General features: G+C 42.7%; 1 protein-coding gene across 2 annotated transcripts in view; it reads left to right on the forward strand.

Annotated features, from left to right (window-relative positions):
• The window catches only part of LOC118770978 (5'-AMP-activated protein kinase subunit gamma-2), a 79789-nt gene that overhangs the window by 49918 nt on the left and 14155 nt on the right, over window positions 1-15716 (forward strand). Inside the window, exons 4-6 of one of the 2 annotated variants that reach the window (XM_036518782.1) lie at window positions 415-644; window positions 8850-8901; window positions 15338-15447. In XM_036518782.1, the coding sequence (XP_036374675.1) occupies window positions 415-644; window positions 8850-8901; window positions 15338-15447 (392 nt within the window). Of the gene's footprint in view, window positions 1-414; window positions 645-7678; window positions 7719-8849; window positions 8902-15337; window positions 15448-15716 lie in introns of those variants that run through there. The other variant, XM_036518783.1, reaches the window with a different exon arrangement.

The raw sequence follows: 15716 nt of genomic DNA on the forward strand, positions 1-15716 counted from the left end.
GAGATAGTTGATGTTTGCTTAAGAAAGAGCCTCTGGCTTCTTAATGAGATTGTGCCATAGAGTCTCAAGGAGGGGGGAAGAGAAAGTGTGTGTGAGCATGTGTGTGCGTGTGTGTGTGTGTGTGTGTGTGTGTGTGTGTGTGTGTGAGCATGTGTGTGCATGTGTGTGTGTGTGTGTGTGTGTGTGTGTGTGTGTGTGTGTGTGTGTGTGTGTGTGTGTGTGTGTTTACAGGACACCAATCAGAATCGACAGTAAAATATGCATTTCTTTGGGGAAACTGTAATCCCAGTACCCAGTGAATACAAACATGGGTGAAACGTTGTCTGTTCCAAACACTAAATACTGAAAAGTGAGAAGGAATGTTTGTTTTCTTTTCTAGTCAAATCCTAACTTCCTGCCCTTTGACCTCCACAGCATCGGGGCTCTCCTCGCCACCTACAACTCCGACGCAAGTGACCAAACAGCCCACGTTCCCCCTGGAGGCCCCCAAGGCGGAGCCGGAGCGGCCGGCGGTGCGCATGCGCTCCTTCTCCTCACCGTCAGAGGCTGGCCAGCGCCTGTCCCTGCTGTCCAGCAAACCTCCCATCCCCTCGGCCATCCCCATCTCTACCTCACGGCCTGCAGGCGCTGCACCCAAAACACAGGTCTGTCTGAACCCTCACAAACCAGCCCGATCAATGCTGAGTCAACGGACTATGTAATGCCTGTCTTTCAGAACTGAATGCTTGCCGTTAAAGTAATGAGATGTTAATGCTTAATTTCATGAGCGGCTTTTCCACGTTAGGAAATAATCGAGCAAGGACAAACAGAAAATTGTGAATGATCCAAGCTGGAAGCAAACTAAAGACATTTCAAACAGCTTTGCATCATTACAACACATCAAAGTTGATTCTACATGTAGCATCCCCTCAAATGTCCAAATTAAACACATTAAGTCTGCAATAATGTAATGTGCAAAACATATTATATTATTGTCATTTAACAGACTCTCTTATGCAGAGCAGCTTACATAGGTTAAAATTTTATCCATTTATACATCTGAATAATTTCTGAGGCAATTGTGGGTCCCTTACCCAAGGGTACAACAGCAGTGCCCCAGCAGGGAATCAACCCAGCAACGTTTTGGTTACAAGCCCTGCTCCTTATCACCGTGCCACTCTGCTGCCCACTGCTTGCACATTAGTCTGTTCATTGTACTGCTCACACCTATGCTTGCAGTGTAGTCTGAAGATGATGCATCGTCCTTTCACACAAATATTCTGGCACCTGGAATTTCATGGTCATTGCTTTGCAGAAATTACACAAATATACAGTATGTAACGTGCCATGTAATGGAAAACATCAAACGCTTGTTCAGAAACATCAAATATTGTTTCAGTCCAAGCTGGTTTGACTATAAAGTGGCTGTAGTTCCAGTTGCACTGTTTCCATCTCCCCATACAGGTAAGTAATGTTGGAAAATCACCAGTTTAATTTCCTGCTAATCTTTAGCCTTTTCTGAAGAATGCGGCCCCATTAGTTTGAGGAAATGGCTCCCCAGTATGGGCTGTACTACTTGGCAGTCTCATTCGTGAGTGAGGTTGCAGTTTTGGTAAACACAAAGGACTTTTTCAGCTTTTAACAGAGTGCCTTTCACTGAAAAGAACCTGTTATAGCAGGGTGCGACAGCCCTCGGAGTCAGCGGGAGTTGGTCCGTTCTCCTCACCGTCAGCTGAGCCACGCACCTAAGGCTGCGGTCCTGCATGCGCTAGGTCTGGCAGTGTCCCACGGTGTGGACGGAATGCTAAAGTCAAAGCTCATTACGGAGCACTTTATCAGAAAACGCTGGTGCCTACGGAAGCATGCTGAATTCAGCACTCGATATGATGGATCCTCAAAACCCAATTGTCGATAAATCAAAAAAAGCCATTCGGGAGATCAGCGCGATATCGAAGGAGCGCGGATGAGACTCGTCAGGTTTTAACGACTTCCCCAGCCCCCACCGCCGCTATAAAACCGGCATGTATCAACAGATTGCATTAGAGCGTTCTGTCAGCGAGAAATGGCATTTCCAGAATATTCTAAGGAAAGAGTGTGTATACAGTATTTATGGACAAACAAAGGGGGTAGAAAGAGGGGTTTTATTTTTACAACAGACTGGCGTTATCCTGCATGTCTGTAATGTACGTGATACATTGGGGCGGCTGGCGGGAGAATTCAAGTTCATGCAGCCATGCAATAAATGGCCAAGCTTGGATCATTTTGTGCCTTCATCCATTTCTTCATGCCTGTCTCTCCTGCCGCATTATATCATCGCAAATCTTCCTGTCGCCTCAATAATACATCTCACCAGGGCCACCAGTAGCATTTGTTTTGAATGCTGCTCGCCACACCGGATGTGCACTTTTTTTTTTGAAAAATGATATTCAGTGCATATTCATAGCAGTCTTCAGTAATATTTAGGCTCTGAATGGGCCAAGGAGACCAGAGGGAACCCTGCTTTTTAAAACAGATGTGCCTACTCTGCTTACATCATTGCATTACATTACATCATTGTCATTTAGCAGACGCTCTTATCCAGAGTGACTTAGATGGATAACATGTAAAACTGTAACCTGTTTATACAGCTTGATTTTACTGAGGCAGTTCTGGGATGGGTACCTTGTCCAGGCAGTGATGCCCCAGCAGGGAATCGAACAGCAACTTTTCAGTTACGAGCCCTGCTCCCTACCACTATGGTACACTGCCACTACATCCCTAGTAGTTACCCACTTTCTTTCAAGAACCTGAGGGAATCGGGAGGAATCAGAATTGCTCTGCCACCATCTCCCAGCACGTTGCCCCTGATGCAGATGGCGGTTCGGTGATCTCAGCTTCCTTAGTGCTGGTACAGGCCAAGAATATAAAGCAGCCAGAATATGATAGACGGCATTCCTGTGGGATTAAAAGTGTGGCGAGATTTCACATGCTGTGCCTGTCCCGGGCTCTCTCCCTCTTTAGTACGTTAGTCATTTTTAGTGTACAAATGATAGCATTTTAATAATTTATGACTCCTTATCTTCTGTTTATTTTACCTACCTCTATTTATTTAGAATTCTGTTTGTTCTGTTTAAGAGTGTTCAACAATAAATCTTTTGTATTTTTGCACCGTAACTACAGACTTGCATTTTGACAGCTGCTCTGTGATTTCAGTCTAGCAAGAATAGTTGTTAAAGAAGTTAATATTCCTTACTCTTGTAAATTGACCTTATTTTTTAAATATTTTCTACAGAAGCTGGTGGATTCAAGCCAGGGCATAGCAAAGACATTGGTATGGTACCCCTGTCCTCTCTGCTTACTAATCAGCATTAAAAGATGTAGATTGGTCCTGGGGCCCTATGATGGACTGGTAACATGTCCAGTCACTTGTACATCAGTAAATTATATTTAAATTATGGCATCTGCAAAGCAAATGTAATCTAGAATAACTGACACAGCTTACAGTATGAGTCCTGCTCCTTGCCACTATACCCCACTTCAAGCCACAAAGATGAGCCACCCGGCCTTGGATCTTGCCACTGTTGGCTATTTCTAAAACATGTATATAGTCCTTATATAGAAACTGAACCGTGGCTCCTTTCAAGTTTCAAGTCCATTACACATCTGGCAAACAGGCTTCATCGTTGTGGTCGCAATTCACCCAAACTTCTCCCCCCCCCCCCCCCTTTTCATTCCCTTGGCAGACATGCTACTGTGTCACTGTTCTTCCTTCAAGGCATTAGGACTCCTAAGCGTCACCCCTAACTACACCTCCCACCACCGCCACCATTTTTGTCTAACGTCAACCTCAAGATGACCCAAAGTATTAAAGAACCCCTGACATCCCATTCCTCCAAAGAATCCCAAACGGCCTGAAATGCTCCCGCACAAATGCGCCTGCCGCTTGCGCCGCTGCCTTCGGCGTTTCCTGCAATAATGCGACCAAATGTGATCCCCGCCCACGTCAGGCAGATATACGACCGCGCCTTGGGCGCTGGCGTGAGAGTTGCTGTGTAATGCGCTGGCATTGTGTTCCGGTGGCTGCCTCGGGGGGTCGAGATCGCCAGCCTCCTCTGCTGCAGTGATTTGCAGTCCAGGAAGTAATCCGAGAACCTTGGGCACCGGGGCTTTACAACACCTCAGCGCTATGATGGGGTCCGTTTTCTATCACAGCCCAACAGGACGCATCTTGTAAAGCACAAAAAAGCATTGCAGGAATTTGTCCTGTTATGATTTATTTCATTATAGATTAACATTATTACATTATCCAGAGCCACTTACATCTGTTACAGTTTTTTTTAACAATGTAACCCATTTATACAGCTGGATATTTACTGAGGCAGTTGTGTATAATGTTCCTTGCCCAAGGATACAGCAGCAGTGTCCCAGCGGGGAATCCAACCAGCAACCTTTCGGTTATGAGTCCTGCTCCTTAACCACTATGCTACACTGCCGCCAAAAGTTATGCTAGTTTCATGCCTTCTTCTCACCCACTCTACGCTGCCAATAGATAGATCTCACGGATTTGCTGCATTAATTAATTTGAAGCTGCAGTTCTTTACAAGCAATGAAAATGGACATTCCAGTTGTTTGACGTCAGTCTGGTTTGGCAGGTGATAGACATCCTCACACACGATGCCTGAAAGTCCCATGGGGAGGCAGAATCTGTCATGTTTATTTCCATGTACTGTGCATTACAGTACTTTTCGATTGCTGTCCAAGCTTTCCACAGCTAGAGTTTGCATTATATACCTGTGCAGACAGATATTTTCTCCTTTGGAGGAAGGCTGGCAGCTGGACAGAAATGCATCTCATATCTTCAACATTAAAGTAAAAGTTAAAATTAAAAGTAAACATCACTCTCTGCCATGCTCCATCTCTTGGTTCTCTTTCATACAGCCTCACTAGAGATATCTCTTGAAATGGGTGATGTTAAAGATAAGGTAGAGCTATGGGCAAATTCCTGACCTTCATCAACATGTCTGTGCAGGAGATGTGTCTGTTGGAGGACTTGGAGTCTTGACTCCTCAAGGAAGTCCCATACTGTCCTGCTATGTTTGCAGACCATTTTACTTTGGGACCATGTCATGATTTTTTTGTTCTTTTTTCTTCTCCATAAGGGCAGCTATTAACATGGAAAATAGCTTTCCATGCATTGGTATGAAATAAACGTTCTGACCATATCAAGTCCCACAGGAATTTGATCATTTGGGATTGTGGCTTTTATATGGTAAATGTTCAAATGATAGACATTAGCCTTTGACATTATGAAGGTTGTAGAATTACAGTTCCGACTCGGACTAAAAATAAAAGCCAAGAGTTAACTGAAGCATAAACTCAGGAGGTTTGTAACGCTGCCAGTAGAATAACTGAAGAGACATTACCCTGCAGGTGTGATAAAATTGTAATGTGGATTATATGATGCATAGAAGCCCATAAAACAGGTTTTCCCAGAATTCCCTCTGAAATGATTTGAGTACACAGTGTTGTCACACAGCACACAGTGTAACAGGCTCTGGGCATGGAGTTGTGCTGTTAAATTACAATGCATCATCCTTACCCCATGTAGCCATTCACGAAATGATAGAGGACAGATCTGTATAAAATTGCTTTAAAAGGTTGTCGGTTTTTGGTAATTGAAGTTCATCAAGATGAATGGTCGAACTGTTGCTGTAAAAACTCAATTACCTAATCAGTTGTTGACATCAGTGCTTTTCTGGGAATTTTATCTCCGTGTCTGTGTCTCCTATCACAATGAATCACTTCTAAAACAGTAATAGATTTAGTTTGTACTTAGTGGAGATGTTTAATGATGAAGCTGTAAAGCAATCAAATGTAACAACCTAATGCAGCCTTGAAGACATAAACGTGCTCGCACACTGACCTGACATCCTTTAACAAATGATAACAAACATTGTTGGCTCTGCCGGCTTTGCCTGTCAGGACCTTTTAGCTTGTCTCTTGCTGTTCCTTGTGATTCAGTGTGTAATTGACATCTGTCAGTTCACTGGGGCAGAATGCCTCGTGAGCCAAACTCTGGCCAGTGAATACATGCTCAGTTTTTCATATTGTAGTTTACTCTTATGCTAACTAGCATGCTTGCCTGGTCCAATAATTAACACGTACTCTTATGTATGAGAGTTAAACACGCGCCAAGATGTGTGAGTAAACTTGGAGGTGTTTTTCCTCAGGAAAATTTAACGAAGTATGGATTTCAAATTTTCATAACCACACACTGCAGATTAAGTTTCTAATGATGGGACTTTTTATTTCACTAGGAAAAACAATTGAACTAGCGGCAGTGCTCACACAGGCCACACAGGCAACATAGCTGTTTTTACCATTTTTGGATTTTTGTGACTTTATTTTTTTTTTTTTTTTTAGTTCCTTCATTTTTTTCCGTGGACCTTGGCTCGATTGCTGGTCTCTGTTGAGACCTCCCAGTTTTAAACCCATCAGACCTACCAGTTTTAAAACTCCCAACAGAATGAAGTTCTGCACCTTTCCCCCTCCTGTATCAGACTGTTGGTTTTCTGACTGTGGGGGGACATTAGGTCAGCATGCAGGCCGCTTACCAGTGTATTTGGTATTGCCATGACCTTGGAGCAACTTAAACCATTGGCACTGCTTTGCACACTCGTATGTGCACATGAATGAAAGACATGTGTTTTTGCCACCTGTGTGTCACTTGAAACCAAAGTATGCAAATAAAAAGCAAGCAAATTACATCTGCTTGCTCCATAGCAATAGTCAGCACAAGTTAGCAGGAGGTTAAGCATGGCTGGCAAGGCATTGTAACAGACAGCTGTTCCCTAGTAGTGAACTGGATGGATTCCTGTTGAAAAAAAATAAGTTGTGCATCAGTGTAAATACCTCATTATAAACTGGTGAGGAATACTGTGAATATCTGCAAACCCAACGACCTTTGGATTCATGGGACGTCTCCCCATGGAAACATGGGGGAGTGTCATTGGGGAATTGTTACATTTACAGTTTAGTGAAAGACAGTCCAGTGCTCTAAATTTTGCAGTTACAGTTAATCATTGTCAGTTGGTCTTTTCTGTCATGGGTTGACAGGACCAGGTGAAACCGTTGCCATATGAAAATGCACATCTCTCATCATAGACAGAATTGGTAAGAATTGGCAAGTATCATTTAACCCTCTGCGTTAGACTGTGAAATACATTTCAGATTTATCCTAGAATTCATCCAAAGACATTCTGTGGACATTCATTTGCGTGCAGCTAGTGTTTGTACAGTATTAGTCTTCCTGGTGTGATTTTTCCCATGTGAGCAATGGCCAGTTTGGTGTTATTTTTGTTGTGTCCATTTTTGCACTATCAGCGTGAGAATCCATACAGAGGGCTCTCGGAACAACTGGCGGACATGCCCCCAAAATTACAATTGCTGCTACATTCTAGGGTGGAACCACAGTGTGAAAATCTAGGCCATCTATGACACATGATAACTCAACTGGCACAGTCGATCTTTGGTTTGGAATTGCGACGGGTCTTCCTGCCTTGCCCTCTCTCCCCGTAAACTCTGCCCCCTCGGCATTACGGTATATGGTTGGTTTATGTTTCCGCAACCCATAAATGAGGTGTGGCCCTGAGCTAAGATGAAGTGGGAGTGAACTGATTACTTCACTCACTTTGCATGACTCTTTCTATTACTTGAATGATAACCAAGCTGCCTTTTAGGAGTTGATTTGTCTCTTTCAGGTAAGAGTAGCGTTATTCATTTTAACGTAATTAATTTTTCTGTAATATGCATTATACACACACATTCCATCCTGTGATTAACAATAATATGCACTACTACGCTTAGTCTGAGACATAATTATAGAAGCCACTCTTGCAGTACAGTACTATAACAGTAATTCTCGCACAGAGATTGGCTATTCTATTGCTGTGACCCCAAATACAAATAGAGGTCGGGAAATCCTTGGCTTCTCGCTGCCAGGCAACGCGGGGGATTTCCTAATTTGGTCAAGAACTCGCTCGTAGTACATTTCCAGAATGAAAGAGGACAGGTTTCCGTTTCTTTGCATGAGATTTAAATCTGTGGCTAAATGAAGCTTTCTGGTGTCTTGTTCTTTTTAGAGGAGCAACACTGGCTTATTATGCCTGTTAACATGTACAAACTGAGACCAGTCTACAGCTGGCTGCCGGTTTAATTCACACCCCGTCCCCTTTTAATTTGAGTGAGGCTTTTCTTGTCGCGATGGGGGATTGCGCGTCTTTTTGCTGAGTTTGGTGGTGGAGTTCAAGTAAGTACATTCGTCGCTCGACTGCAGCAAGCTGGTAGAGGAATGTTCCACTTTCACGTCGGTGGGGGTTTGTCCGTATATTAATATTTATGTTCGCAACTGCGGACAGAATGTCCCGCGGAAGCTATTGCTCTCGCACGGTTTTGGCGAGGGAAGAGTGCTTGAATGAAAGGCGTTTCAGTTTACATCGCCCTTGAATCGTCGTGCTCGGCGGTTTCTTATCTGCATTCCAGCGAAGTGGAATTTCAGGAGTGTGGGCTGTCAATTAGCGAAGTCCGCTCTCCGGAGCGAGCGCACTTGCACGGAAGCTTGTTGCTTTCCATTTGAATCAATTTTGACTTTACGCCAGCGGCTGAGCTCCGCGGTTACAGTATCGCCTCTGCATATTCAAACTGCAATCCCGCAAGTGTGAGAAGCGGTCTCCGGCCAGATGACTTTTAACTGAAACGCTTCTGCCGAGCCGCCTGAGTCCTGTCTGCCTTGCCCTACTGTACAGTACCTGTGTGTGTGCGTGTGTGTGTGCCGGAAGACGACGAGAGGGAGAGCTCGCTGTTCACAGTGTACCTCTACATCTCATCCACAGGTCCACGGTTTAGCTGAAGGCATGCTGGAGAAACTTGAACTAGACGGTGATGGTAAGTGCATTCTCTCCCTTGACTTGCAGCGATTTGCATTGAAGTGTAGGCTATTACGGAGTAATATTTTTAGATGAATTCAGACGTGTATATCTAGAAGCTTGTAGTTCTGATGTGTGGCGTTACAAAAACATTCCCTCGCCAACATAAGAGGCAGTTTAAACTGATGAAATGTCCAGTGCGTTTCCACAGAGCAGTCTTTCCCCCGCAAACTGTGCAGCTTACGGAGATAGCCCTACTGCAGTGCCTATAGCTCCCAAATCGTACGTCCAACTTGTCACGGGAGGCTTTAGTTAAAACTATACTAGCTACACACACAAGCCGATCTTTGTTGACCATGCATAGTCAGTTGTAGTTTGTCTCTGCAAGCAACTCTTTCATTTGAGATGAAACAAAAAATAATACTGAAACAATTAAAAGTATCTACAGTAAAACTGCAGTGTAGATTCCAACCATTTTAGTCTGAGTGAACGCAACGACATTCTGTTAGGTGTGTTTGTATATGTTCACGCAGGTATAATGATGGGTTGTCCCAAGGCATCGAGAGTGAAATGAATTGTTCTTTGCCCTAATTCATTAATGGGTAGTCGATGTGCTTTTTACATCTTTTTAATGCGATCATTTTAATAGTAGGCTATACCGCGGTAATTACTGCCCACATGCTAATGCAAAAAGCTTAATGTGATTTGATGGCTTTTATATACTTCGATTTTCCTGTAATTCACAGCCTTGTCATAATCCTCGGGTCCCCGCTGTTGCCGGTCCAGACTCTATCCCGGCACGCGTGAATGGTTGCAATGTTTGGAAATGGGGGGGATTCCTTCCGTCTTCGGGGAATGTGTTCATCGTCATCGGCGATTATCTGTTTGCCCCAGGCACGAAAGTGTTGCGCTTCGTTGGCGTTCTGCGTACATTTTACCCCACGATTCCGCCATAGGTTCTTATACAGAAGCTGCATGCTCCACTAATGGTAATTTCCAACATAGTTTAAGGGGCGGGACTGCGGCTTTGCGCTTAAGCGCCGTATGTTTCACTTCCCTTCAAGGAGGAATCGCTCATGCTAGTAAGGGACACCATGATAATGGTTCACGGCATGAGCAATTGGTGGTTGTTTGTTCTCTTCTTGGACTTAAAAGGAAGCTGAAACGTGCGTTATGCTCTACCTGTTCATCGGCTTTGGTTTCCCCTGAGATCCAGTGCTGACGAGCTATGACGGTCTGTGCGACTATCTCAGATATCGGTGTTCACTGGGTGATTAAAAAGTGCCCCGTCATGGTGTTTACTCTCTGGTAACTTGTCGATTGCTACATCTACGCGGAACGATCTTGTGAAAACAGATTAGATCATCAAACTCTACGATCTGTTTTCGTTTCCTAGACTTCAAAACAATTGAAGGTGTGATTCCATGTTTTACAACATTCTCACATAGTGGCATCTTTTCATCTGGCTCTTGTGTATCCAGAAAAAAAAAGACTCATGACACGTAGACACATGCAATTTATGTTTACAGAAGTGTAGGGGGCTCATGTCTCTTGCTGGCACTTGTCTGACATTTATTTCCTCGTTGTAGGGGCCTTACAGTCCTGCTGCCTTTTGTATTTGTAATTTGTAATTATGCAATCCTGTAAACTCTGATTGGGTTTGTCACCTGACCTGCACACATGCAATTCATATCTGTGTGAATGAAAGTGAAATTGGGGTGTTAATTGCCATGAACAGTCAAGACCTTGATCCATGATTGGATCAGACGAACCACATGATCTCCTCCTGTTAATGAACAGGTGAGCTCATCAACAGGTGAGCTTTGGTGGTTGTGCCTGAATTGAGAATATGGCTGCTGAGCACTTCAAACGCTTGAGTCTGATCCCATGAACAGTCACGTCCCATCACTTCTTACCATACGTGCCAGAGACGCACCTGTCCAAAAAGTAATTCTCGCCCAATGCATCCTGTCCACAGATCAGATATCCATATAGCAAGCCTGTACACATTTGTTTGGGTAACAGCTGGGTTTAGGTGCATCACCCACATGCACAAATTCAGTTTCAATGGGACTGTCACTTTGGACAGATCTCCCAAGTTGTAGCCAGATCCTTCATATCAGATCTGGTGGGACGCTGCAGCCAGCAAACTGGGTACTGTTGGTACTCTAACAACAGACACTTAGCAGGAGGGTGGAGGATATCATGATGTCCGATCACCACTCTGTTTGACTGTTAGAGGGGGCTGGGGGCGTCAACTGTCATATTCTGGGTTAGGTCCTTAGGCTGGGAAGACCGAATAAGCTGTAAATCTAGAACATTGAGTCAGTACTATAAAATATTTGCTATTGTTCCTTATAGTTTAGTAGCTATGGGTGTTGAATGGCAAGGAACCGGGTTTACAGCAGAAAAGAATCCATTTCCTTTCACAAGTACTTCCTGGCCATGATGTTAAGAGTTCTCCCACTAATGAACTGAGAGATGATTAGGAATCAGATCCCTAACATCCTGAAACAAATACTTTTTTTTTTGATCTTCACAGAAGCCTACAAAGTGAGTGCAGGCGGCTGTCTTCAACCATTTAGGCCATCTGTTTCTTACTGAAGTGCACATATTTCTGAAAGTTTTAGTTGAAAGTGAGTGTAATCCTTCTCACTTTGGTCATATCTGCCACCAGTACCCAGAATGTTCTCTGAAGTTCATCTTATCCCCTCTGTCCGTTGGCGTGCAGCTACTACACTGCCACAATGTATATAAATTCAAAAGAAATGCAGTAGGATGCAATCTAGCCAAGTCTGTAAAAGTAGACTATGGCTATGTCTACGGCTCACAGCAGCATTTTGAGTCTCTATTCGTGGTTCTTGAATTTTTCAGTAGCAAGCAACAGCAATGTGGTTTGCACAGCAATGGGAAGAGATGTAGCACTTGATTCTGGGCTTTCTGTATGGGTTTCTGATGGCTGGGTAGTTAATTTTGCTTAAAATACACAATGATTTCAAATCGGACTGTCTTTTTTCAGTTATGAAGACAAGTGAAGAGTGTTTCCAGTATATGTATCTATTGTAACATAACAATTGAACAACTTAAAGTTGAGATTTTGAGCAGCTCTCTCCGTTTTGCTGTTGAGTGCCACTCTAAAATCAGCCTTGCTCTACATTGTGCTCTATCAGTTATAGTCACTGGGACTGATATTTCACCCCATAAATCATAAATATTTTAGCAGCCTTCATTGTCGTATTTTTAATGAATGGAGAATTAACAGATGCACTGAAATAAAATGTAATAATAATACATTAATAACAGTGAATGTTTATAAAATCCTGTCAGAGGCCACAGGGTTTCAAGGTTAGCTTAGATATAAAACGCAGCAGTTCGTCATCTCAAATACGTGATTTAATCAGGGGCTGCAGCAGAATTCTGCAGCAGTTAAAATGCCTCTAATCTGGGCTTTCTCTCAACAAAAGGCCCATTCCGCTGTAATTGAATTCGCAGACGAGCGCTTATGGGAGCCTGCCAGAGCATTATGTCTGCGCTTGGTGGGAAATCCTAACGCTCATATGCTTTGTCTTTACACGGCAAATATTTTTATGGCGCTTGCCGGGCTATGAAATTAAGCCGTTCGCCACAGTGTTTGAACCGAAGGCTCTGTGAAGGATTCGGGAAGGCTTTGCAAACTGTGAAATGTTAACATGCAATCTGAATGCCATCTTTAATCAGACCACTGAGTTTATGATGATTTTTTTTTCTTTTTCAGCTAGCATGTCAAGTAATCAAATCATTATCTGGCATTTGTTTGACAGAAGAAGTTTGTTTGTGAATTAATCTTTATTACGACTGATTGGCTGGAAAGGTTGCATACATTTATACCAGGCCTTTTCAAATTGAGATGTTCCGTTTTCAGTGCTAAACTCCTCTTAATCCTTACACGATTCAGCTATGTTTTATCCCTTCATTCAAAACCCCGAGAAGTGCCAGGTATCAGTTTCTGTAACAGATTTTTAAACATGAATCTAAAATGTGACTCAAAAGAAACAATGTAGTGCAATGAAATACTTGGGCTATTTAGCTTACAGTAGCTCTCCAGCTTGCTAGAAAACAAACAAATCACAGTAACTAAAGGTGGCAAAATGATCTCGCCAATATTTAGTGTATATGTCTGATTGTGTCTGAGCAGTGATTCAGTGTTCTGCTCAGCATTACCAAGCCATAATTCTAGAATTCTGAGAATTCTAGAGAAGTTGGCTGCAGAGAAACTGTTTTATTTGCTTAGCAGACTTACCAGCTTATCCAAGGTGATTGAAATAGCTTACTTTGTTAGGTAATTAGGTAACTACATCAACAGGACTCGAAATAGCAACTACTGGGTGCATTTTCTGTACCTTTCCCCTCATTTTTATAATGTGTTGTACCAAGGACCTTGCTGATTATGTACGGAGGACCTGAAGGAAAACCTTGTCATTCATATTGCACAGTGCCATAATAAATATACTAGCTTCTGCTTGGCCCTCTTTGACCACATTCAGCATCATGTTGTAAAGTGAGACTCATCTCTACCCAGGCCGAGGAATACCTGGTGTGTATACACATATGACGTTAGCCCTGGCAGTGTTGAGGTTCAGCAGAATCCAAGCTAGTGCAGACACCCCATTTTTAGCCTGAGTTCTCTTTCGCTCTAGTTAGCAATAACTCAAAGCAGCTGCATTTTACAACAAACTCCGGCCATTGGCTGTATTACTTGGCACGCAAATCAATCAAGATGGCGCTGGGGAAGGGCTGGAAAGCGCAGTGAATGGACAGCAGACATTTTAATGCGATCATGTGATCAGGGCCTGGTTGGAGCGCTAGCCACTGTGAAGGCATGCCACGCAGACGTGCCAGACGGCACCAGCGGGGAACCCATTGAGAAATATCCCATTGTGTCAGACCGCCGTGGGAGGCGGGGGGAGAAGAAGCGTGCCACTGTAAACACCATGGCCAGGCTCCAGAGAAAATGACCTCCAGAGTACCCATGCGCTGACAGACAAGGGCCTGCTGTCTCATGCCAACTTCCATGCCAACCGGAGGTATTTTAGGCTCAGTACAGTCCACAGACCCGAGAAAATTCCTCCGCATTAATTAATGGGTGAGAGGTCCGTGGAGATGATTGAAAAATAGCTGCGGCTTGTGATTGTTATGCGAGATTTAATTTTTCAGCTCAGGTGTTGCTAAGTATTTAGCACATGAGTCTGTTCTCGGGTTAAAGCAGTAAGCTTTTGAGAGAACAAACACCTTTTAAAATTAATTTTGTTCACATCAATGAAAGACTGCTAATGTGTTTTGTGTTAACATCAGTACGATCTTCAAAGGGTGTGAGATTGTTCAAATTCGTTTAGTCTTTTAATCTTCGTCTCCTCATTAATAGACAAAGCAGGTATATTAATTTGCTTGGTGTGTGGATTTAATTTTAAGAACACCTCATTTGTATTTGTGCAGAATTGGAAGTATACGCTTTGTTTGATTGGACACAGAGTGGATTGAGAAACCATACAGAACAGCAAACTATCCATGTAATAAATGATAGAGGTTTCACCAGTCAGCATTAGGAAACACTCCTCAGTGGCATATTTAGTCATTTAAATTCTACATAATATCTTTCTTTTTGTATCGCATTAGGACACAAGAAAAAAATTACTCTCGAACTTTTCTTTTTTGGTGAATAAATGCCACAGTTATTTCCTTGAACCGCTGATCAATACAGTATGACTGCTGAACACTGTCTGTGTGCTACAGACATAGCTAAATGTTTATGGAAAAAGTTCAACTTGAATGCAGTAAAAACCCTAAAATATCAGTCTTAATTTATTGAATATAAAAATAAATCATAGAATCTTGTGTGAATTCTCATGAAGCTGCCATAATGGATGTCCATGTGTAGAGAAAATTCAGTTTTTTTTGCAACTTGAGTGTGTACTGGTTGGCTAAATATAGATCTTATGTACCCAGATTTATCTTCCTATATGTAAACAGCGTAGCTGGTGGCTAAGTTGTGGTGTGCAGGAAGGTGCCTGCCTAACTCCTTCACGCTCAGGTGGGCATGTAAAAATACCACAACCAGTAAAAATAAACACAAACCTGGTGGAACTGGATCACGGAAACACAATCATCAGGATGATTATGCACCTGAGTTGCTCTTCTTACAACGGCAAATATGATTGAGATCATAGTATAACATCTCTACTGTGTGGACATCCAGTGAACTTCATCCTGTATTTTTAAACTGAATAAGTAGGGGAATTGAATCAAATAACCAGTAACTTCAGGGCCAAAACAGTTTTATAACCAAATGTCCAGTAGCTGAATGTGATGTGTCAAAAGCATTCATCATCACATTAATATTGGTAGGCAGCATTTGGAGTCCACTGATTATGAAATGGTGTCTGCAGTGAAATTTGTTGTGTCATCTTATTTCCTTCCAGCTGTTGAAGAATCCGAAAGTGATATATACATGCGGTTTATGAAGTCCCACAAGTGCTACGATATTGTCCCGACCAGCTCCAAGCTAGTTGTCTTTGACACTGCATTGCAAGTAAGTACAATAATAAGGGGAAATTCTTTTGGATAGCAAGAAAATAATTTCTTGTAGTGTGAAATTAACAGAATTAGTTTTATATATACAGTTTTATAAAAGCATTACACTAAGGGAAAAAAAATGCTCAAACTGGACATACTCCTTAAGGTTTGTGGGGGAAAAAAAAAATCACTTGTTATGGGTAGCCCAAGGCTCTTGATAATGCAAACCATTGTTATATTTGCAAAGGTAGGACTGGGTAAATTATTTTGTGAACTATTTTTGGC

The sequence above is a fragment of the Megalops cyprinoides genome, chromosome 24, assembly GCF_013368585.1.
Source record: "Megalops cyprinoides isolate fMegCyp1 chromosome 24, fMegCyp1.pri, whole genome shotgun sequence".
NCBI classification, from domain to species: Eukaryota; Metazoa; Chordata; class Actinopteri; order Elopiformes; family Megalopidae; genus Megalops; species Megalops cyprinoides.